Below are 25,931 nucleotides of genomic sequence, written 5' to 3' on the forward strand. Positions count from 1 at the left end.
GTTTAATTTTTTGCATTATTAACTGGAATCTGTTGACTTAACAAACAACCAGCAATGAGAACTTTCATTTATTCTCTATCACAAAAGAAAAGTATTGTACTGTGTGTATATACATATATATAATGTCTATCAAATGAAATAAAGAAAAAGAAGAAACTTGCTCCTGGTTGCTGGACAGATAGTATGCTTTGGGACAGCTAAGGATACTGGGAACGATAACCGCAGTGACAGGTTCACAGTTACTGATTGCAGGGTAAAGATCCGCTGTGCCGATGCCCAGATGGAGAGGGATGCACCACACGAGGGAGCCGCAGGCACGGAGGATTGTGCCCAGGGAGCTGAGATGGAGCATCAGCTCACGTTGGGCTCCTCCACGAAATGTGACATTTAAATAATCTTTCACTTGAATTTGAAAATTGGCCGGCAGGATTTCCTAAATGCTTTTTCCTTTTGTGTTGTCCTTTAAGAAAACCCCACATTTCTGCCTGTTTTACTGTATAGGCAAGAGCAAAGGTTGGATTCCAGTATAGAAACGAAAGAATTAGTACCAGGAACTCAGGCCATTTTCCATTCTCACTATTGAATAATGACCCTCTTGAAGCTTTGTCTTTGAAAGTGTTTGCATTCTCCTATATAATGTGTTGTTGCCTATGTAAAGGTGAGCTAAAATATTTTAAATCCCTGACACAACAAATTAATCTCTAATTATGCTTGCTGAACAGGGTAAAAGTTGTACTCATCAAGCAAAATAATACTATGTGGAAATATTTCTTAGAAGATCCTCCAGGTATGAAGATTAAGAATTATTAAATATCTAAATGTGGCCTATTCCTACAGGCTTTAATTAATGATAACAGGATAAAGCAAATTTAGTAGAAGACTGAACTTGATGGCTGATGAAATATACACAAAGTAACTGTCCCTCACCCCACCCTTACTACAGTGATTCCACGATTGGAAAAATGCCAAAATGCCAAGTCTCTTTTCTGATTCTCCAAAGACAGTTTTTCACATTTCAAATGTAGATCTGTCACAGATTCAGGTAGGCTACATGTTCAGTGCTTCGTGACACTTTACCTTGTTTACAGCAAGATATAAAGAAATTCTCCCCTGACTCCACAGGAATTAATTGTATTTACTGTTACTATCTACTTGAATCATATAGTAATTAAATCCAATTAATGAGCAATAACAATGGAAGCACAGCTGAACCTTGTACTGTAGAGTAAGTAGTCCCCCTCCTTCCATGTTATTATAGCTCCAGATCTGTAGGAACACAAAAATGGAGAAAATGTTATTCCTTGCCTGCTACCACAAGGAACCATGTCATATAATCCCTTTTGTAAATGCGTGGACCTGTATTTTAAAATGAGTTAGGTGTTTTGTCCCCAGAACTATATGAAAAGCTGCATTACAGATGGGTAAATGCAGTTTATAAGATTGCTTTTAGGATAATTCCTGATTAATTTATACCAATTTCTTCTTGTATCAACACTAATTTTGCTGCCTTATGTAGCATTTACTCTTGAGAGCCAGAGGTCATGCCCCATGCAACCCTTCTTCTAATGGGTAATACTCTTTTATAAGGTAGGATTTTGATGATTTTGATATTTTGAGAGGTTTGATGACTAGGAGGTTTTGCTAATTTTGCTCTTTTGAGTTCATCTATTTTAAGGGTGAGTGACCAGAATGATACACAGCATTTCAGATGAGACTCTGAACGTTGTCTTACATAAGTGCTTTAAACAAAATGGTGTTTTCTGGGAGTTGTGAGATTTTTTTTTCTATATATACAATTTCACTTTTAGTAGTTTTATTTAGAAGTTCAATTTTAAATCATCATCTCTTTAACAAAAGGCTTTATTGCCATCCATGAAGATTACCTGTGTTCTAGCCTTGTTTTTGCCTAGAGAGTGAAAACAGCAAAGCTGTAGACAAATATAAGTTTCATGTATGACAGAAGTTTTTTAATGCTTTTTGACAAGCTGAAAATTCCCCACCTACTCATCGTTTCTTTGTGCTGCTGTTTCTTTTGTTCCTGTAAAGACTGAACGTTTACTTGAAAAAATAGGTTGAGTGTTTTTTGTGGGGATTTCTATTTTGTTTAAGGTAGTCACAGCCTTTTCATCTGTATGGGACAGTTAGCTGCAGGTACAGATATTTGAATGTTTGTGATACTCAGACAAATTATAACTTGAAAGACCTGCCTAGAATTAAAATTCTTGGTAGAATTCCTGGTTTTGCAGAACAGAGACAGACACTGCTTCTGTATCTGTACGAGTAGGGAGTTGAGTACAATAAGTATTCAAGGGGAGCACATGAGGGGTTACCCAAGCTCATCATTTTAACTATGACATTAATGGAACTCCCTCATGGCTTCTAGAGGTGTGATCAACAAAGAAACTGAAGCATAGGAAAACAAATTTCTTATTTTCAGGGCAGTAACGGGGTCAACTCAGTTTGATATCACTTCCACCAAATGAAGTGCTTGTATTACACATACACACACACAGATGGTGCAAATGGAAAAATTAAATAGGGGAGGAAATACACTGCCTGGAGGCAGGTGACTTTGTAAGTGATGTGACAATAAAGGGAATGGATCCTGAAGAGGCAGATGAGAAAACAAGACATCGAGAAACATGCAAGCAATTGAGAAGGAGATTTTGATGAAAGATGGGAAAAAATACTTTGGACAAAGGAGCAGTGTAAATAAATGCTTCCAAAAAAACCCAATAATGACAGAGATGAGGGAACACAACACCTTAGAAAGTGAAAATGAAAGAAAAAATATAAAGTTGAAGGAGAAAGCTTCAAGTATGAAAAGCTAACGCTAGTGAAATTCTGTACATTTTGAACAGAGAACCCCTACAATGTTTTTCTTTTTGACTCCTTGACTTCAAATCGGAGAATTTTAAGATTTCAGTTTATTTCAGGCCTTGCCAAGTTTAACAGTTATCCACCAGACCAGGAGATATATTTAAGGACAGGGAATATCTTTTATCTTATTCTCCATAAACTACTCTCTCTTGCAAAGAACAAAACCAGAACAAAACCATGTATACAGGATTTTTTTCCCCCAGACTTAGCCTGCCCAATTCAGTGTAGGCAAATAGCAACTCTGTAGACTTACCCTAAGTAGACACCCTGGTTCTGTGAACAGTCTCCTGATCTAAAGTCAATGGGACTACCCAAATGAATAAATACATTGAAATCTTTATGTATGTGTTTGCAAGATCAGTTCCTATGCTGATAATGTAATGTGAAAGACAAATTTAAAAAAGAAATTTAGGAACATTTGGTGGTGTTATGTCAGCAAGTAAATACTAACCATCTGGTCTCTAGATTGCTAATCTATTTCCCCTGATTTTATGGTAGCATGCTTCCTGTGTCTGCAAGCTTGAGACTACATCATTAAACTTTTGTGTTGATCTTTTTTAGTGTTTTAACAGAAACATTTGAAATTCTTTGCCATTTTGGGTGTGAAATTTTCTTCTTATGCATATTTTTTCTGGCTGATTTTTTTTCATTCTGTTACAGCTTATTTTAAGGTGTTTATTGAACCACATCTCTTATAAGGATGAATAATTTCAGGTATGTTCTATAAAAAGCAGACCAGTCATCCATAGTGAATGACATCTAGTTACCTAGGGTTGACTAATTACTACCTGTAATTAGGCTGTAAGATCTCAGTTTGATCCTAGTATCACATAGTACCAGGTTGAAGGGACCCTGGTCCAGCCTTTCTTGGCTTTCTTTGCTGTAGCAGCCGCACCCTGCTCACTCATACTGAGCTTCTTCCAGGAGCCTCAGGTCCCTTGCCACAGAGCTGGTTCCCAGCCAGACAGATCCTCACCTGTGCTGCACTCCTGGATTGTATTTTCCCAGGTGCAAATTCTTGTCCTTGTAGAACTGCATAAAGTTCTTGGCAGCCACTCTTACAGCCTATCCAGGTCTTCCTGCAGGGTGGGTCTCCCTCCCAAAGTGTTCACTTTCCCCCTCAGCTTGGTATTTTCAGCAAACTTCATCAGGATACACTTGATCCCATCCTCCAGGCCACTTATGAAAATATTAAACAGACATGGACCTTATATTGATCCCTGGGGGACCCCACTTGTCACAGGCTGCCAGTTTGAAAAGGAGTTATTTACTACCATCCCCTGGCTGAGCGTGCACTGCATGGAGCACTTGCCTAGATCTTAATGCACCCTTCCCTTTAGGAGGAGTCTCTGGGAAAACATATCAAAAGCCTTGGAGACAATGTCCATTGTTCACTCCACATCAGCTGAGCGGGTCGTTGTGTTGTCAGAAGATATCAGGTTTATCAAGCATGACTTGCCTTTGGTGAATCCCTGCTGGCTTTTCCCAACCATGTGCTTCATGTGACTTGTCATAGCCCCCAGGAGAGTTTGTTCCCCAACTTTCCCAGGGAAACGGAGTAAAACTGACAAGTCTGTAATTTCCTGGATCCTCCTTTAAGCCCTTCTTGTAGATGGGGTGACATTAGCCTTCTTCCAGTCTTCCAGGATGCCCCCTGATATTCACTTCTCCAAGATTATGGAGAGTGTCCTTGGAATGCTCATCCTTAGAACATCAGCCAGCGCTCTTAAAAACCCTTGGATGTGTAACATCAGGACCCATCAATTTGTAGGCTCCTGTGATAGATCACAGACAAACTCTTCTTTTACTGACACTGTCTGTTGGTGTTCGTATAAACCTGGATTTTTGATGCCAGGACCTGTGTCCTAAGGTGAAGACAGAAGTGAATGTGTTGGGAATCTCTGCCTTTTCAGCATTATGGGCGACCAGTTCACCTCTGCTGCTTAACAGAGAACCGGTATTTTCTTCTGTTTGTTACGTACCTGAAGAACCCTTTCTTGTGTTTTTTGACCTCTCTGGCCAATTTAAATTTGAGCTGAGCTTTTGCTTTTTTAACTGCATCTCACCCTGGAAATGCCCTTGTAGTTCTCTATAGGTTTTCCATCTGTGGCATGCTTCTCTTTTGGTTTTGAGCAGACTAAAACTCACGTTTAAGCCAAGGAAGTCTCTTACTCCACCTACTTTCCTTACCCTTAAAGAGCATGAACTGGTTTTGTGCTTCCAGGAGAGAGTCCTTGAAAAACTGAAAGCACTCACAAGTTCCTTAATATTCCATGGAAGCCTCCCAGGGAATCTATCCCAACTGAGCTTGAAGCAAGCTAAAATTCTTGACTGTATGTTGTTACCTTAGGGGTAAGTTCTGGATTGCTATGCATCACAAGAAAAAAAAAATGAATTGGTGCATACCATCAAAGGTATAAAATTTCCAACAGACTGAAATGTTGAGAAGCACTTATCACAGCTTGAGGAAGGCTTGTTTCACTGAGGGAAGCTATAGGAATATCAATTTTCTATAAACCGCAAAGTAAACATATTTAGAAAATTAATTAAAACTACTTAAAAAACTCTCCATGATCCTCATTCTTCTCCCTAGAGGTTTAACTATAATTTATCTTTAATTCAATATAATCAGATCAAATGCAATCTCTTATGAATGCATTAAACCTTGCCCATGTGAACTTATGTTAACTACAATGCCTATGCTTTCTTTAAACTTAGATGAATAAGGCTTTATATTTTTCCGTTTCATTCAACTTAACTTAGAACTTTACTAAATGAAGATTAAATACACCAGTGTTAATTCTTTAACAAAACTAACTGTCCACATAGGGTTTAAATCTACAGCTCATCTATTCAGGGAGTTAAGCCTAATTAGAGCTAGTTCTAGTGTTAACATTTGTTAATAATCAGTTAAAATGAGAATGAATTTCACCAGAGTTAAAATACAGATTATAACAGAAATGATGGCCTTGTTTTGTGTCTCCTTGCTGTCAAGAAGTTGTGATTTGGTTTGTGCATTTTCATGAGAATGATCCATGGCCTTATTTTAGGAAGTTAGTTAAAAAAGGCATTCTGTACATTGAAGAACTTTATTCTTAAGCAGACTTTCCTTCTGTAAGATTATCTGAATGTGTTCATTCGTGCAATGAACCCTATGCAATATCCCACACGCATCGTGGTTTGCTTGCAGAAGGGTAGCAGCATCTTCAGCTGACAGCCCTGTGCTGAGACACCAGGAATCAGCCACAGCTGTGCCTCTGAATCTCTCAGCTGGAGACACAGCAGTCTTGTGATTTCACCTTCCCCACTCCAAATGAAAAGGACTTACTTTTGATGTGTATGCAAATATGTGGTTTAAGTCCACTATTAAGAAAAATACATCTTATGAAAAAAAGCATGGGCTAATTTTCTATTTCACATGAAATTAGGATGCTTATGCTAGGCAATAACTTGGAGGATGCCAGTTATCAATGAAAGAATGTGAGAATACTTATAGAAGACCAGCCATAATCACCAGGACTTCATCAGGAACTGCCTGGATCACCTGGCTCATCCAAGAGACCACAGATGTTGTATCCTCAATAAAAAGGTGATAGAGGAAGTATGCTGCCACAGGTTGAAATAAATAATCCATTAACATTCAACTTTTACCATGGGACTGAAATTTTAGTAGGAGGCAAGACCTTAACCTAGTTCTGAGAGGAATTTAAGAAGCCATGGATAAGGTACTGAGAATTCCACACATGCTGTCAAGACCAAAATGACTCTTAATAAATGAACTTCCATTTCAGAAGGTCATTTAGAATAAATGCAAGTCTAGATGAAACCAAAGTTTTGGTAAACACAAAAAAATTATCCTCTTTTATGTAAGTATATCTCAGTGCATTTTATATGAGTTTTAATTGCTGAAGTTATACTAATAATCATGATGGCTTTTACCTGGAATGCACAAGTATCTTCTAATTTAATTTAAAAGCTATTCAGAATCTAGTTATGAGGTGAGGGAAGATGAAGTCAGTCTGAGCTAAAGCAGATTTAAGAGCCAGGGCAAAATCCTGACATTCTGTGTTACTAGGAATGGGTGGTGCAAAACCACCTTTGTCAAGGTGGATCTAAATGTCACTGCAGTCATGCCATGCCTTGTCACCTGAACTGCAGAAGAGATAACCATGAGCAGAACTGTGTCTCTGGCAGGTATTGTAAACACAGACTGAACTTGGTCCAAAAGGACTTTCTGTCCTCTCCAAACTTGCAGGTAAAAAGCTTGTATGAGGAAATGGAAAAATGCTTGGACTTGACTTTGCCACATACTGACTGGAGCAAGGTGAAATGTGTTCTCTGATTCTTGGGTTAACTGCTGAGAGTAGAGGATCCCTCCTCACCACTTTACTGTTTGTCCTGGAGCCAGGGTCTTTTATCAGGGGAATTATGTTAAATAGGCATATGCAAAGTCGATTTTGCGTCATGTCTTCAGTGCCTCAGGCTCTTATTTTCACTCAGTTTCTTTTCATGTAATCATATGTGAGTATGGATAACTGTCAGCACGCCTTTTATTCCTGAGGCTTAGGGATATGAGGGGCATTTTTGGACTGGCATTTGTACTTCATCACTTAGGAGATGTGCTTAGTGATAACTCAGCCAGCAGAGTCCTGATGTGTCACTCTTGTGTGGTCCAGGAACCTGCAAGTCACACTGGAAATGGCTTCAAAGAGGAAAAATGAGGGAGACAGGAGCAGAATACTGGAGGATATTGTGCATGATCCCAATTTCACTTGCTGCTTAGAGGCAAGGGTAGAGCTTGCTCACTCTGTGAGTATTGCAGAATAAGACAATAATGACTTTTTTTGGCACGGTACTTAGAGCCACAAGGAATACCTCCCTGATATATCTGTTTCCCTTACAACCCCAAAAATACATAGTACTCCTTCACAACATGTAAATTCCGCTGCTGATGATACACATTTTTAAACCAAATGGAACTGAAGGCACTCTGCTTAAATGAGCCCAATGGGACAAGAGATACAGCTTCAGTGGAGCTACAAAACCACAGCAGGTTAATTAGTCAGCCAATTTTGAATTAGAAAATTAAAGCTTCAAGGCTTAAAGATCAAATAAACAAACAAAACCAACAATCTCTTTAGAGGAAAAAAGGAAAGAAATGCACTAGAATTGGGTTTTTTTCATTTTGGTATATGTGTTTTAATAATATTAGAAGGTGTCCATGACACAATATGAAATAAAAAATTTACACTCATTTAGGCTCAACAAGGTATTTATCAGAAACTGAGGAATTTTGGGTCTAAACTCTTTGCCCACTGAAAATAATGGGGTAGAAGTGCCTTCTGTGCTTTCACTGACAACACCTAAGGCCAAACTCAATTCTCGGGTTTCCAGTTCTTGACAGAAGTATTAAGTATGCTCGTGTCCTTGAAGTAGATGTTTCAGCAGAAGTTTTAGTTCTGTTTATTAAGGTTGTTCATCAGCACTGAAGATTTAACATGACATCACCTTGAAAAACATGTAGCCATATTTAAGGAAAGAAAAATTGACATTAGTGAGCACTATTGTGTTTTCAGTTTTTGACTACAGCAAGATGTTGCATTTGAACTCTGGTAGTGAATTTGTGAAAATAAATACAGCACATTCTATTGCAGGGGAATTAATTTTCTTAGACTATTAAAGAATTATATTTATATTGTGGTGCTTTCCAAAGGCACAGTCAGGACCATAGCCTGGCTGTGCCTGTTTTCACACAGAAAACATTATTCCAGACAGTTTACCATTTGAACCTTCAATTTTGCAAGTGGCACCATCCACATATTTAAGTGCACAAAAGAACCTTTCCACAAAAAATCTATTTAACTATTTTTTAATGTTTAATTAAATATCATAGTAGGTAAAGACACAATTACAAAGCCAAGTAGATGCACAAGGATCAATCCTTTTAACCCTAAATAGGATTTGGGAGTGCCGCCGTGCGCTTGCCTTCTGCGGCTAGCCCGGAGCGCACGTAGCAGTACACCAACCGCTTGGGGTCCTCCACCTAGGCCAACCACCTGAGCTGCAGCCACAAGGCCGGTGATAGAAGAGAAGGACTCTCCGGGAGCTTAGGGTCAGAGGAGTTTATTCCTGCCCGGGCACTCCAAGGAGAGCCCCGAGCAAACAAATGCACCGGCTTATATACAACATAAAGTGGGTGTGGGGAGAGCGTCGAACAACCAATGAACAGGAACCAGGGAGTGGCAAGGGTGAGGGAAGATCCAACCAGGAGTGACTAGGGAAAAGGCGGGAAGGGATCCAGCCAATCCCCAGGCTCAGGCCTCAGGGAGATTGGCATGGGGGGGTGAGGGTGATGGACAGGGCCTGTGGCGGGAAGGACGGGCCAATCAGGGACTGTCTCTGGGGAGGGTAGGCAAAGGGTTATATGACTCAAGTGGTAAACAACAAAATGGAGTCAGGGGGACAGGGCCCAGGGAAGCCATTTTGGGAACATAAAACTGGGGTACACAGAACTGAAATGTACATAAAACATGAACAAAAGTACATAAAACATTCCAGACCCCAACATGGGAGGATATGACTCTATTGGCCAGTCAAGATTTAACAGGATCAGTATCCATCTCCCTTTATTTCTACTACTTCCCAGCTCCATGTAAGGGTTTTTGTACAGCAGCATGGATAGCAAACACCATCATCCAAACCAAAATGTGTTTATACAAAAATATTTTCTTCCATTTCCTACTGCCAAGAGTGTCTCACACCAGGTAGAAAACTATGTTCAAAATAAAGGGAAAGGCATTTCTAAATATTAGATGAACTAGTAAACCAGGGTAGATTGTGATGGCTGTGTGTTCATACAGTCCCCAGTGTACAAAACATGATCTTTGCTGACCCTTTGAACTGGCTGCTTAACAACAGAAGGCAGACGGGCTTTTAAAATTAGTAAGTTCTAAAACAATGATTTTGCTCCCAACTATGTATTAGCTGGCCAACACAAGCTAACTAAAATGTATATGATACATAGTCTTCCCTGCTGTTCAGAACAAAATCAAGCTAGGACAGTTGGAATCATGTTTGTAAACTGAACGAGCATTTGATACTGACAATCATGTACAATTTTATTAAACAGGTTGAAAACATTAAATGATAAAAGTGGTATTTATGTGAGGATTTTTCTGTATGTCTAAAAACTTTTTTGGACCAACCAACACTTCAATTCCTTTAACTAGGGTAATTAATTAAACAATGGAAATTAATACCTTGGACTTTGTGTCAGATGCTGGACTATGTTTATTTTCTGACTTCTCATCTGGCGTTTGTGACAGCAATAATCACACTCCATTACAGGATGCTTTGTAAACCTCTCCAGATGAAGCCTGACAAGCTGTTTTGTGACAGCCACCCTCGGTGTGATTGAGATGTCTGTATGCTCAACATTAAGCTACTTAGCCTTATAAGCCAAAGCTTTTCCAGCCCCAAAGCCACAAATCCTTATCACTTTGTTTCACACTCTTTCTTCCTTTATTGTCTCCAACAGTGGTGAAAACAGTAAGTTACAGCTGCAACCTTGTGTGGATTTTTGAGGGGCCATTAATCACCTTGTTCCAGATTGTAACATGAAGTCTTAATCACCATTTCCAAAAGCACTGAAGCAAAGCACTAAATTCATTCTGGGTGAGTTGGATTTTTCTGACTGCAAGTAAAGTGTGTGAGCACACCTGTTGGCATGTCAGTCTTCAGTTCTCACTTCTTCCTTCCTGAGCATTACTTAAATAGGAAATTCTGCTGTAGTACGAAACAGCCTTCTGTGAAGGAGACTAATTACTATGCTCCTGTGCTATTACAAAAGTGCAAGCAATTCTAGTGGTTATCATAAATACAACAGGTTCAGTAAATTTTGAAAGGGGTAATCTGACACTGCCATGGAGTAATTAGTTATTGTTAGCACTTTGTAATTAGTTTATAAGAATTAGTTTACAGTTAGATGGCACTTTTTAGCATTCCTCCTCTTTGAAACAAAATAAAGCAGAATTCCTGTGTATCAACTCCATAAAAACACAGTGGGAGACCTGCAGTTGCCTCTGTGGGATACTTACAATTCCACTTTACTTGTCACTTTCCAAGAGATTTTCTTCAGTTACTTCAGCTGTTTACAAGGTCAGGCTGAAATACATTGATCATTCTGTAGGCAAGGAGGTTGTGCAAGTCAGTCCTAGATCTTTGGGGGTAACACAGCAGCAGAAGTAGTGGCAAAAGATAGAAAGTCTTGACAACCTCATGTAGAAGCTGGAAATAATTGGGTTATTAAGGGATGGCAACCCAAACCAACACCTTTGATTTGTAGAACACAATCCTTTGCCTGTGACATCTTCCCTGTCAAAAGGATAAAGAATTTAGCTTCTTTGGGCAAACTTAAATCACTGGAGTATTTTTTAAAATCACTGTACCTCACCTGAAAGAATCAACTGTGAGGTTTAAAATCAATCCTTTGATTTTCTTCCTTATGTTTTGAATTTTTAGCCTCCCTAAGGACTTAATAATTACTTTTATGAGACACAGTACATCTGAAGAAGCTGGGAAGTCTGTTACACTGATCTGCCATGAGGTGTTCTGTGAGGATGAGAAAAAGACAATGCTTATTTTATTTGGTTATTTTTTCTTTTCAGAAGCTTTCCCCATAAAACTGGATAAGAGAGATAACAGAACTGGGATCTAGGTCAATCTGAAATGTCTCAGCTTGGTAGAAATCTCCTTGGGATTGATTGACAAAGAAAAAAACAAACAAACAGCAGAATGAGAAGGTGAAGGCCAGAGTAGAGGAGCAGGATCCTCTGTTTTTCCAAAGAGCTTTTTCTTTTGCTCTGTGTTTTTGTTTTTCCTGAAGACACTGGTATCCTGTAAGCATTTCAGCTCAGGAAAGAATTATTAAGAAACAATTTCCTAGACTGGATAAAAATTGGACAAATTACTGAAGTTAAACCATTAAGCCACAGTATTACAATTTAGATGTTATATTACAGATATAACAGCAACAGTGAGTTGTGGGATAGATATCCTGCTCTGGAGACCAGGAAAAAAACCCAACAAAACCCTAGAAAAATTGTCCTTCAACATCTGCCTGGTAGGTACAGCGTCAGGTTTCCTGTGCATAAAGAAATAAAATTAAATACCCCGCATACAAAGGATTTCTACAAGTACATGTTAACAATTAAAGATAACATCCTTCTGCTAAGACCACAAAATCCTTTCAGGTTCTGTAGGAAAGTCAGAGATTTGGTTAATTCCTCCCTTTTCCTGACTCTTATATTCCTTACGAATTTCTTAGCTGCTGTTAACTTTTTTTCCCATTTTCCTATTTCTCCTATGTGAAATGAGGGTAACCAGTGTTGCCTTTTGAAGCGAAGAGCTGTCCCCGGTGTATTTTGAGCACTTGCTGCCTGTGCCCTGCTCAGTCCGGGCAGGAAAACAGCGCCTTCGCACACCCGCTTTTCTCTTTAGGTGCCTAATTACTACCGAGTGCCTCACCCACCTCCTCAGCCTCCCCGGATAAAGGCAGAGCCACACTGCTCCCCCCCTCTCGTGCCTTTACCTTGCGCCGTCTGTCTCGCTTTACTCCCGGCCTTCAAAGGCGCGGCACACCTGTCTGAGCGCCTGCCTGCCCCACCTGCGCTCCGAGCCGCGGGCTGTCAGTGCCACCCCTGGCACCGTCCGGGGCTGCGGGCTGCGCTCCATTTCCCGGACCCGCCGTGCGAGGCTGGGGCCGACCGCGGGCCCCGCTCCCGGCCCGGTCCCGCCTGGGGCCGCTCCTGGCCCCGTTCGAACGGCCGCCGCCAGCCCGCGCCTGCGCACTGCCCGCCCCGCCGGAGCCCAGGGCGAGGCGAGGCGACTCAGGGAGACCGGCGAACTACGCGCCCCGTCATGCTCCGCGCGGCCAGTTCCCCACAGCCGGAGCGAGCGGATCGCTCTCAGGGCACGCCGGGAGTTGTAGTCCTCCGGCGCGGGGTATTGTCTCTCCCCTTTCTCTGTCCGGGAACCCGACCGCCACCCCGCCGGGCGAGCGCGGTGACTGACAGCGCCGGGCAGCCAGTGGCCGCAGCGCCGTGCGGCCGAGCCCGGCGCCGTCTCCCCGGTGACCGGGACAGCCGCCGCCTCGGCGGAGTAGCCGGAGTCCCGGGGGACGGAGGTGAGTGTGTCCGAGCGGGGCAGCGCCCGCCGCAGCCCGCCTGGCTCTCCCATCCCCCTCGCCGCCGAGCGCCCGGGCCGGGACCCCGCTGGGATGCGGCGGGAGGAGCGGGGACGGCAGATGGACGGCGGGAGGGAGGACGAGGGGGGAGGGGATGGCGGCGGCAGGGGCCGGGGGGAAGGAAGGGGCAGGCGGGAGCCCCCGGCCGCCCCTGTGCGCGCCCCCCGGGCTGCGGCGCCGCCCGCGACCCCCGGAGCGCCGCGCGGAGCGGGCGGCGGGACCCCCGCGGGGTGGGGGGGGGGCGCTCCGTGCCCTCCCGGCTTTTACCGCTTCATTTTTCAAATCGTCCCTGCGGGCTCAGGTGCCGCTTCTCCCCTCCCCGCAGCTCCACCCCCCGGGAAGCGGCTGCCCCGGGAGCCGGGCAGTTAATGGGTAACCCCGCGGGGCACAGCCGCCCCTCCGCTCCGCTCCGCTCCGCCGCCCCCGGCTCTGCCCCGGTGCCCAAGGGGTGTCCCCGCGGGGTGTCCCCGCAGCCGCCGGGAGCGGGGCTGTGCGGGCGGGTGGGGTGTGCAGAGCTGCGGCGAGCCCGCCCTGCCCCTCCCGCTGCCCCGGCAGAGCGCCCCGAGCCCGTCCCGGGTGTCCCCGAGCCCGTCCCGGGTGTCCCCGAGCCCGTCCCGGGTGTCCCCGAGCCCGTCCCGGGTGTCCCCGAGCCCGTCCCGGGTGTCCCCCAGCCCGTCCCGGGTGTCGCTGCTGCAGCCCCTCTGTGCAGAGTCCCAGCAGTTCTGGAAAGAATTGGCAAGAAAGAAGGGGGAGAAAAATGCTGAACTGCCAAGAAAACCTTTCCACTTTCTTAAATGCAGCAAATAAATGAGTCTGAATTGCAGGCGCATGACTGTCTGTACAATAGCGTTAGAAAACTTTGTCCTTACTCACATGAGCCTTGTCAGACAGAACAGCAAATGTCCTGTTTGTGTTCCTTACACTCGGTACACTGTCTGCAGTGGGAGAAGAGGTTTTATTAAACAACTACTTTATAGCCTGCTGTTACTAATTACAGTCAGTATTTTTTGAATGATCACACTAGGTACATCTAAAAGAAACATAATCTGTCTGTCTTGCCAATTGTGAAATGCTGATGAGATTTTTTTAATTGAAACATTGTCCTGCCCAAGTTCTCAAACAACTGGTCTCTGTCTTCTACAGGTTGTGCTGTTACATTTCTTGTGTGACTTGTCTATAAACATGTACCACATTTGAATAGTTAGTGGAATTCAAATTTCACAGCTTCATTTGAGCTTTGTAGGGACTTGGCATCAGTTCTGCTCCAACAACTGGCACCCATGCTGAAGAGTCTTTTGCATTACTTCAAGACCTGTGTGAGGGATGAGGGAACAGTCTCCTCTGTGCATTTCCACTTTGCATGCTTTATTCTCCTACAGTCCCACTATTGAAAAACAAAATGAAGCCAGACAGTGTCTCTGCACATTAACATGGATCCTGTAGGGCTGAGTACCGGCTCATTTCCAGAGGCTTTTTGGAAGGCAGTGGTGGTCAGTCGTGTACTCTTGGTCTTCAAGGGCTCCTTGGCTGCCCTCTGTGGCTGTTCAGTTACAGTTTAACACAGACCGTGGCAGGAGTGCGCCTCCTGTTTCTGTTCTTTTTGTTGCTATGAGATAACAAGAGCAGAAGCAGGAAACAAACCTCTCTCCCCTGAAAGTAAGCAAATACATGTTATTTTCTTTGGTGCAGAGGGTTTGAAAATGACATGAAAAGCTAGCATGGGTATGTAAAAACATTGCATACAGAAATGCAGTGTTTGTGGGATACAGTACAATTCAACTGTAACTGGTATTTTTGGTGGTTTGTACCCCACAAGTAATTGATTCAAATGGTAGACCAGAATGTATGCTGGCAGAAAACTTGAATGTTTTGTTTTGTTTTGCAGTTCTGTGTCAAAGCTGATGTGCATGGACAAATTATGTTATTTCACATACTTGAACAACTCCTAATGTGCACATATTAATGTTTTTGCCTGAAATATTCTGTGAAATATTTTGTAGTTATCAAGCTGCAAAGCTTTATTTCAGTGCAAATGAATTGGTGGTTTTGTTTCACTGGATATGCTACAAGTTTTGTAATTTATTACAGGAGAAGGATATTCAGACATGATTACTTTGGAACTGTGGAAGTTTTGCCACTTCTGTGCCATATCTCTTCAGCTCCAGATTTCAAGTCTGCAAAGAAATTAGGTGAAAAGTGAGCAATTAGAATAACTTGATAATTTAGTTTTGAACTAGTTTGTTAACTGTTTGACAATCAATTAATACCTGCTTATGAGAAACACGATTTCCATAATTTTTCTATTTGCCTGTCATGTCATTATTGCAGCAAAACATACTTGGATGCTGATGGTTCTTGTAGAAGAGATACATTTGTCCTTTGTCTTGAAGTTTACTAGCTATGAGCTGTTGTTTGTCCTGGGTGTAATTAGCATAAAAAATGCACAGTAATATTCAGGTACTCAGAGAGGGGAGAAATGATCTAGTGAATTAATACAGTTTTTCTTTGGTTGGTATTTTTTTTGTTTTGGGTTTTTTAGTGAATAGACACATTAATAGCAAAACCCTTTAAATGTTGAATTAGTTCCTAACTTTACACCTACAAAATTTCAAAAATACACTAACAGCTGAAAGTCTTCACACCTCTGGAACATTATTATTAGAGTAAAGTAACGTGTTAGCAGCCTGCTGTTTTGTTTTTAGAATTGTCAGGTTTTTGAATGACATTTCATTATCAGTGGTTATCATGTACAATAAATGCTTGATGTGTAAGGGTTGTAGGTTAGGAAAGCAAGTAGGTAAATTGACTTGCAAACAAAGTTAAAAAAGGAAAACCTCTCTTAGCAAATGCAGGATTGTGAGGTAAGACAGTACTGGGGTTTGCCTATTCCCAAGAGCAGCCTAACTACATTTTCATTGTGTGTTTTTTATAGTGGCATTTAGGATATGTTTTTATAGATTAGAGAGACAGCTGTAAAAAAAAAATATCTGTTTTTCTTATTAGCCACTTCAACATTACAATACTCAATCTTAAGCTTTTTAGTAACAAGTGCTTTTTATAATATTTTTAAGAGAAGGTTATTTATAACCTCATGCTCTCTTGTTTCCTTTCTTCTTGCAAGCTAGTAGCACAGTGCCAGATACTATTGGGCTTTATGGTGAGGAGGTTAACAGCACTGTTTTGGAGGGTACCCAGGGGTCACATTAGGCAATTCTCCAGACAGCTGAGAACTGAAATATTCACTATAGGGCAAATTAGAACATGCTGCTATATATTAGAACATGTTATAGATATACATATTCCTGTGCCTAGATAGACCGTTTTTATTTACTGTTGGGCATTTTTTAGTTCTATTTTTTTGAGAACTATATCTTGAAATATTTAATGATTATTCTCAAAAAGTACTAGACCTAATTAGAGATAGCTGAATGCACAGTGACCTCTTGGTTCCCAAGTTTAGCCCCATCAGGAAAGGGTCAAACTACATTTAAGATATGATACTGGATGCAAGTTGATGGGGATTTCTTATAGCAATGTAAGAGTTAAGTTTGGTTAAGTGTTTGCAAAGCACTTCCTATGTTATGATTTCCATTTAAAGGTTAAGTGTGAAGTTTTATTACTTCTTAAAGCCAAGGTGCCTTTTTTTTGGTCTCAAATTATAGGAAAAGTATCATTATTGAAGCTGGATAATTGCAACAATTTGCAAAAACCATACTGCACTGAATAGTCACAGCTGCACCATGGAGACATAAAAACCTGGTGTCTCTTTATTAAAAAAAAATGAAAACTAAACCCCAAAAAGGAAAGCCAACTGGATGTCTTCTGGTATCTTGAAATCTGTCTTATTTTGGGTTTTGAAGGATCCTGTGGGAATTACGTCCTTCAATTGAGTATTTAGCAGAATATTCGAGAAACTGCTGTGGTTTGTTAAATTTGGTAATCAAGGAACTTGTATGTAGGTAAGTAGTTAAGACTATCATCCTAATTCATGTTTAATTTTGGTTTGGTTTTTAATTGGTAAAACTTTTGTAGTAATTGCCTTGTTTGTTCTAACCCGGGCAGAAGTACTGTGAAAGTAGTATGTTGTGGATTTAATCACATTCTGAGTGTGGGTCTTTTTGTTATTTCTGTAGCTGAGAGCAATGTCAGTAGGATTTCTTGGTCATTTTTTATCCATGCAAGTAGTGGGTGGGACACCACTAATTTAGCACTTTAGATATGATAAAGAAATGGGTTGTCTCTGTGTGTATGTACATTTGTATCTTTACGTGAATGCATTTATCTAAAATGTATTCTGCATTTTGTCCACATGTGCAAGATACTTGCTTTCAAGTATTTTATACACTTTAAGTATGTTACAGTGTGACTGAGTTAAGAATAAGCCTGTGGACCAACTCAGAGTAATTATTGTCAGATTAGTTCTCACTTGCTCAGATGGAGTTTATTGCAATTTTATGTAGCTGTAGTCCCATGGTTATTTCTGTCAGTCATCCTCCAGACCTGTGGAAGTGAGGGTTTATATCATGCAACAAGGGGATAGTTTCAGAAGTTGAACAAGTTGTAATTTATTACATTTGTGTTAGTCATTTTCATGCATTTTAACCTGCTTAGTGGGAGAAACCTCTCTAAAGTAATGGAATTTGCCCAAGTATATTTAGAACAAAACATTCAGACTTTAGTGCTGACACCAAAATGTGGTGAAATATTCTACTTCTTGCTGTTCATACAGAGCTGTAACATGTTAATTGTAAAGTCATGACTAGATAATACTGGCAGCATGTGTCTTTTTCACTCCTTTTTTTTCTTTTTTGAATGTTTAAGCTAAACTAAAACACATGGATGTTGGAATGATGGTCTGAAATGCATTTTTACAGTGTTTGCTATCTGACAAATTGTTTTGAGTAGATTAATTGATGAGTGTAACAGTAAATCTGATCTTGGATCTCTTTAGTCTGATACATGACTGAATGTCCACTTGTCATTGCATATGTAAGTGAAATGTATGTAAGGAAGTTGAAGTCTGAGATACTTATTTTAAGCTGCCTTTACAGTCAGTGGAGAGATACAGGCAACTCTAGGGGTAATTAATCTCCTTTATATGATACAGTGGTACCTCTTTCTGTACACTGAGTGTAAAGGGGATGAGGTATAGCTGAGTAGATGAGTGTGAGCTCTCACTTTTATTTTGCTGGGAAAGGATGTATGAGCTTAAATAAAGACTTTCTCTATGCTGTAAAATGCAGTGGTAGTACAATGGTGCAGTAAGCCAGAAGGTAACTGAATAGTAGGCAATGTGGAGGAGCTGGGGAAGATATAACATGCTTAGTATAAAAAACACTGACTGTACATAAAAGACTTGGATCCTGTTCTTTGCCATTCTGTCATGTTGTCATTTTGGACAGTCACTTTATTTGCATTTGCAACTCCTTTCTCATCACTAAAATTAACACTGTGGTACCTGTTCTTTTCAAATTGTTTTGAGTTAATTCTCTGGCAATAGTTTTTGGTAGAGTTCACTAGCAATCTTTTTCTCAACAGTAGAAGGAATACTGGGTGCTAAAAAACCTGAAATATGATGTGAATTAAAATATTCTCTCTTTCTTTCTTTAGATCTTCATCAGATGGAGTGATACTCTTGAAACATGACCAAGAAACTGGACTAAATAGAAGTTTTCCTATTTTAGGAAAAAAAAAAATCCAAAATGTACAGACCAGGAGAAACGGTCAAACGTCGACTCAACATGCATGCTCCTCCACGGATAAGAAGCGTGGAAGTTGCTCGAGGAAGAGCAGGTTATGGGTTTACCCTTTCTGGACAAGCTCCTTGTGTTCTTAGTTGTGTGATGAAAGGAAGCCCTGCTGATTATGTTGGGCTTAAAGCAGGAGATCAGATATTTGCGGTTAATGAAATCAATGTGAAAAAAGCCTCTCATGAAGATGTAGTGAAGCTCATAGGGAAATGTTCTGGAGTCCTGCACATGGTCATTGCTGAAGGGATTAGTCATATGGATTCATGTTCAAGCGATGAAGAAGTTGGTTTTTATGATGGGAAGGGGTGGCTGAAACCCAAACCTGACTCTAAAGCTCTGGGTATAAACAGAGCAGAGAAAGTTGTTGAAGAAATGCAGTCTGGTGGCATTTTCAACATGATCTTTGAGAATCCTGCTCTTTGTGCTGGTAACTCAGATAATTCTGCACCAAAACAAAGATCATTTCCAGTTTCTGCTGCTATGAAATTTGAAACTGGCAATGAAAGTGTAAGCAATCCAAACCTACTGTCAAAGGAAGAAATAGCCAAAGTTCTGAATGATGATTCAGTTTTTAGAATTGGACTGGAGGGTGCAGAAGACTTTGGATTAGATGCAAGTATTTTGAATGTTGCCATGATTGTAGGTTACTTAGGCTCCATTGAACTTCCTTCAACAATGGTGAATTTGGAAACTGAGAGTTTGCAGGCCATTCGTGGGTGCATGAGGCGTCTGCGGGCAGAGCAAAAAATCCATTCCTTGGTGATGATGAAGATAATGCATGACTGTATCCAGCTCTGCAGTGACAAATCAGGTGTCGTGGCAGAATATCCTGCAGAGAAACTGGCATTCAGTGCTGTTTGCCCAGACGATAGAAGATTCTTTGGGCTAGTTACAATGCAGACAAATGATGATGCAAGCCTGGCTCAGGAAGATGAAGGGGTCCTGAGGACATCTTGCCATGTTTTTATGGTGGATCCTGAATTATTTCATCATAAAATTCACCAGGGTATAGCAAGACGTTTCGGACTGGAATGTACAGCAGATCCAGACACAAATGGCTGTCTGGAGTTCCCAACATCATCTCTACCTGTCCTGCAGTTTATTTCTGTCCTGTATAGAGATATGGGGGAATTGATTGAGGGAATGCGTGCGAGGGCCTTCCTTGATGGTGATGCAGATGCTCATCAGAATAACAGCACGAGCAGTAACAGTGATAGTGGAATTGGAAATTTCAACCAAGAAGAAAAGAATAATAGGGTTCTGGTAGTTGATTTAGGGACCAATCCAAGTAAACACATTCCTAGCAGCATATGGGAAAATCCAGTAGGAAGGGGACAAAATCAGGCTGCTTCCCATTGGAATGGCTTCTGTCATGAGCAAGAGGGAAACCTCCCTTTAGAGGCAATTCAGAATGATAAGTCCCAAAATGTGAGCAAGCACTTGAGCCCTTCTGCTCGTATTGAAGTTCCACTGGTTTCCTCCCGAAATTCAGTGCCCCCATCAAAGAAAAACGCTGCAGGCACAGGCAATCAGAGGTGGCTGCCTGTGCATGTCCTGCAGGAGTGGCAGCATGGGAATGCCAGCGACCAGGAGTCGTACACGGACTCCACAGATGGCTGGTCCAGTGTGAACTGTGGCACCCTGCCCCCACCAATGAGTAAGATTCCAGCTGACAGGTACAGAGTCGAAGGCAGCTTTGGTCAGCCACAGCTGAAATCTCACAAAAGTGAGTGGTCCAAGAAGATGTTCTGCATTCAGAACAAATTCGGCCCTCCGCACAGTATCAGGAAATCTAAAGAAGATAAAAAGGTGAGAATGTGCTGGTGTTGGTTCTTAACAGTATCAAAAAACCCCACACCCAAACCCATCTGCCTATGGTAGTTTTATACAGTAATATTTGCATATTAATATTTAAACGTGTATTATATAATTTACAAAATTTCTGATGAAGAAAATAATATGTTTCTCTCCTGTCTGCAGAGGCATTGCATATTCTTCTTTAATTAAGAGCAGCTCTGGAATTGTAGTTTTGCTGGAAGTATTGTCTTGTTAGGGCTTTCTCACTTTTTTTTAGTCTCTTCATTGTTTCCAAATGTTTCAGTGGCACTGAAATGAAAAGGAGGCATGATATTTTAGCAGCTTCAGTTTCTTCTGACCTTCAGCTGCAAAAGAATGGAAACAGCCTGCATCTTTGGTCTGGTTCCTTTCTGTAGAAGGCTGGCTTGCAAATGTTGTTATTTTAGTGGCATCTATATTTATAGAGACGTAGTCTAATCATTAGTCAAAAACCTGGACTGTACACTTTTTAACTGAGTAATGCTGTTTTATTATAAAACTTCACTTCAGCAAACCTCTCAATACAAGTATCATTAAAAACTGATATAAAAAGATGGTAGTGGTAGGTCACAAATCTAACATTCTGCCAGCAAGCCTGTAAAACATTTTTTTTTTCCAAATTACTGTTTCTTCTTGTTTTGTCTACTATTAGACAAAACAAGGAGACTTAAAAAACATAAAATGGTGTGGGAAGAGTATTCAGCATGATTACATACCCTTTGAGACACACACTGCTGTTGAGGGAACTAATCTCAGGGGAGTCTATTGTTGATAACTGGAGTTCTGGAAAGTGGAGGCTATTGTTGTGATACTGAAAGGATCACTAGCAGTTTTGTATCTGAAATGTTTGCTGACTCCAGGGAAAGACAGAATCTTCTACTCCAAATCAGCCTTCAGGAAGCTTTGTCATTCCCTGCTTATATTAGTGTTCACTTTAACAATACACCAATGTATAACTATTACATACACTAGTTCTTTTTTATTATTATTTTCAGCACAAAAAGCATACAAAAGACTGTATGTGAAAATTTTGTGTGTTACTTATATGATTGTTTCAGATGTCCATCATGCTATCCAAAGCTGTTTTGAAAAAATGAGTTTACTCACCTGATTAAAAATATAAAACTTCTGATCAGGTGGATGACAGTAGAGGTTTGTTAGTTGCTTCATACCGTTAGAAACAAAACCTTTTTGGGGATTAGGTTGCAGAACTTCAGAACATTTTGGGTTTGGTATGGAAAAAGAAATTATTTTTTATTGCTTTTCCTGCACTGTAAAGCAAACAACTCTTGTGTATGTTCTATTGTATGCTTTTTGTGCTGAAAATAAAAAGAAACAAACCAGTATCTATAATATTTATACACTAGTGTATTGTTAAGGTGAACACTGCTACAGGCAGCAATGTTTTCCAGACCCACAATAAAATTAAATTTCAAATGTTCTTAAATACAAGGTGATTCACACTTTCAAAAGCCAAACAGAAATGCTACGTTTGTAAACACTGCCCACCCAAACCACTTAAGACTCAATTTTGCCTGCTGCCCTGAAGTCTGTGTGCTTCATGGTCTGTTTGCTGATGGACCAAGGAAAAGGCTTCTTTATGTGCAGCACCTGGTACAGGTGCATGATGGATGTTGGTCCCACGTGCTGAACTCGATGCTACTGAAATAATTCCCTTGGGGTCTCTGTAATAAGTTTGTGTCTGCAGTGTTGTCCATGACAGTAATATGGATCGGATATTTTTCAGAAACACTTATTTCATGGAAGTCAAGCTTATACTAATTAAAAATCTCATAGAAAATTTTACACTTTGAGATGAAAGATGCTCTATATGTGGGTAAAGTGTAATAATATTTCACCTACTCAGATCACTCAGATCAGCATAAACCAACACTAAGTATCTCAAACCTCCCTTTTAAGTCTATCTGATAATAAAATAGGCATTCTGTTCTTTGATTAATAAATTTGTTTGCAAGACACATTTTAAATGTTCCTACATGTCTTTAGCATTTAATCTCTTCATTAAGGCTACAGACCCTCTTCTGCATTTTAATTTTATTTTTCAGTATTATTGAAGGCTGTTGAAACTGATGAGAAAAACTCATAAAGGCTATTTGGAGTAATTCACAGAGATGAAGTTGTACAATGTTCTTAAATCTTTCATGAAAATAATCAGGGGATGTTATTACTGATGATCATACCTCTGTACTTCAGGTGCTGCAGAAATAAGGAATATCTGTATTTGCATTTTAGAAGCCTAGTTCATTTTCATAAGAGGGAAATTTAGAATTTCTTATTACTCTGTGTAAAGGGATGATGTAAAACTGCCCATTCCAAACCATTATTCAAGTGGGTTAGCTCCTGTGTTCTAGAAAATTACATATTCTCAGCTGCCTGTGACCTTTTTAAGTGGTAAGGACTTACTTTACACAGCTTGCTCAGACTCATTCCAGTCATGGAATAAAGTGTATAAAGTGGCCACACAGGATTACATTCATATTTTTACAACCTGATGGCTGAGTCTAAGTCTTAATTTTGCAGAACGGTACTTAAATTGCATTTAATTGTCTTTTACATCAATACTGAAGGTAAAACATCCTGTGAGTGGGAATGTAGAAGCCAGTAGAGGGAGAAAAGGTTACCCAAAGCTAGAGATTCTTGTGATGGACTCTGTACTTCCATATTAAAAACTGTCTTCCTTGGAATTTTCATTACACATGAGTTCCTGGATGCAATTCTGCTCTAGCAGAGCTGCTGTGCAGATAAACAGTGATGATCACAGCATGTAATTCTGAAAAATATGCTGTACTGTACAATGCTAGTGGGGGGTAAGATGGGCATAAACTACTTCCAGATTTTATAGCTGCACTTACAAAACATTTGTGAATTGTAGAGAACACAAGAGCAGATGTGAGAAAGTGTTAGTGAACATATCTATTTAAAATTGCACATTCAGAACTGAGCCTGGGAAGTGAGTAGGAATAGATATGGCATTTCAGACTTCAGGTTACAAGCAAGTAAACACATTTTTTGAGCTTTGTTTTCCCTTTCTTGATGATGTTTTCAGCTCACAGACTAGAATTGTGATTAATTTTGTGATAATTGGCAAACCCACTTTTAAAATAATAATTTTCTTTATGCTGCTATAAGGTGTTTTAAAATCCAGTATGTGTGAATAGTAGGAAATAGTTAAAAATGCCTGACTTTGTTGTTAGTGGCTAGCATGAGGTTTCTTGTTTTCTTTAAAATGTTGTAATTATGAATTATCCCCAGATTACTGAACACATACTTTCATGATTGCTGGATATTTTATTTTTTTCCTAAAACCTTTTAAAAAGGTTTATGTGCACGGCAAGAGGAGAACTAAATCAGGGAGATTTTGGTTCTAGTCCACCTCTTTTGACTGAGACTTACTAGAAGACATCTCTGGCCCTGTCACCTCTCATATTGTTGCCTGTACTGAGCTTCACATTTCTGTTGTTTCTTAAGTGTCACTTGAACACATTTCTATTGAAGCAATTAATGAGAATTTTTTGGTGGTATCCATGTATTCTGTAGGTTTCAGATGCAAACAAGCAGGGAGGGGCCTGATGATGTTGCAGAAATTTACTGAAAAGGCAAATCATGGAAGGCAGGGTGCCTTTCAATCTGGGAACAACTAAGGAAGATTTCTGGTGACAAGAAGCTTTTAAATTGCTCTAAGATTGGTGCTGGGTAGGAGTGTGTGCTCTTGAGCTCTGTGAGACCAACATGAGGAGCCTGGTTATGGTTTCAGTGGGAATGGAGTAATTTCTACTTTTTTTTTTTTTTTTTTTTTTGTAATTCCAGTTGCACTTTTGCACTTTGTCCTGCCTTTGCTGTTGCATTGCTCTTTCCACCTCCTTTAGCATCCTGCTAAGTTCCAGTCACTTACCTACTCACTCCTGTGCATGATTTTTGGGTGACGCAAATGAAAAGCACCATAAGCAATGTGAAAACATCAGGGGATGTCAGAATTGGCAAGGGACTTAAGAAACTGCTGAACAGGGAAGCATTCCTTTCCCTCTAGACTAAATTAATATAAATACGTTTGATTTTGTTCAACCCTCACTCTGTGTTTTCAGGCTAGTGCCTGGCCAAAAATATGTCTACCCATTACTGTTTTAAATTAAGTTTTATTGGGAAAATACTCCTTTTTCCACTGGAAAGCTTCATAACAGTCAGTTTAGTTTTTTGGTTCCCTCTCCATAAGGACAGAATCTTAGGCATTGACCTCTCACCATTCTCTTTTTAGAAAAAGAAAGTCTGTTTTAATAGTGTGGCAGTGAGTAAAACATGGAAGATCAAAAGGGATTTTACAACCTGAGCCTGATAACTAGCATTTGGGTCCTAGGTTTATTCCAAGTGAATATGGCAAATCTATTGAAATGTAATTAAAAAGCTTTTTAAAATTTTGGGTATTGCCTTTTAGAAATCCTTTACTTTTTCACATTTGTTATACTTCTGTCCTGATCACATTATTGTTTGTGCTGATGAAACATTTGAATTTGTAGTTGGATCTTATTTGTAGAGCTTAGAGGAAGACAAAGTAGAAAATCTTATTTTATGATACTCACTGGACAATAATATTGCAAGTGTGTTTTTTTTTTTTTTAACAATAAAATATATCAACTGTTTGGTAACCTTCATAATTTAAGCTGCTGAAAATACAGTAAAAATGTAGAAGAGAGAAGATAGGTAAGCAGTACTATGTGGTTCACTAAGGCATGATTTCCTTGCTAATCTAATTCACGGGCAGCTATTATTGTTCCTCTGTTTTGATCAAAAGTTTAACTAATTCAGAGTTTCTTTGTTTCCAAAGCAAGTGTTACTGAAAAAGATATGCTGTCCAAGTTAAAAATTATTTTTTGGTGGTGGTGGTGGTGAAAATTTGTAATTTGCTTCAAATCCAAGAATTGCAGTTTTTTACTGTTGATAACTGGATGGTGAACTAACTGCAAAGCAGATATTGTAGATGCAGAGACAATGTTGGCAAAGCTTTGTGGTTCCCATATTTATTTTTTTGTTTTATAATTACATTTTTTCCCTTTCCTTTAGAATTCTGTTTGCTCAATAGCTTAAATTGTTCCACCATAGCTGTTTTTAAAGCAGAATTAATGGCAGCTGGATTGCTATTCTTATGCAGTACAATTTAATGTTAACTTTTGGATTTATAGGCTTTGATCTGATTTGAGATCTACCTA

At 40.2% G+C, this 25,931-nt stretch overlaps 1 protein-coding gene across 7 annotated transcripts in view; it reads left to right on the plus strand.

The window, feature by feature from the left end:
• The first annotated feature begins 12,970 nt into the window (after nt 1–12,970).
• The window catches only part of RGS12 (regulator of G protein signaling 12), an 83,884-nt gene continuing 70,923 nt past the window's right edge, over nt 12,971–25,931 (plus strand). For 4 of the 7 annotated variants that reach the window (XM_083861133.1, XM_083861137.1, XM_083861138.1 and 1 more), the window contains exons 1-3: nt 14,741–14,779; nt 15,212–15,312; nt 18,734–20,682. In XM_083861133.1, coding sequence (XP_083717259.1) covers nt 18,826–20,682 — 1,857 coding nt within the window. In that variant the 5' untranslated portion in view covers nt 14,741–14,779; nt 15,212–15,312; nt 18,734–18,825. Of the gene's footprint in view, nt 13,064–14,737; nt 14,780–15,211; nt 15,320–18,733; nt 20,683–25,931 lie in introns of those variants that run through there. The other 3 variants (XM_083861134.1, XM_083861135.1, XM_083861136.1) reach the window with 3 other exon arrangements.

The sequence above is a fragment of the Zosterops lateralis genome, assembly GCF_965231275.1.
Source record: "Zosterops lateralis genome assembly, chromosome: 5".
Classification (NCBI taxonomy): Eukaryota; Metazoa; Chordata; class Aves; order Passeriformes; family Zosteropidae; genus Zosterops; species Zosterops lateralis.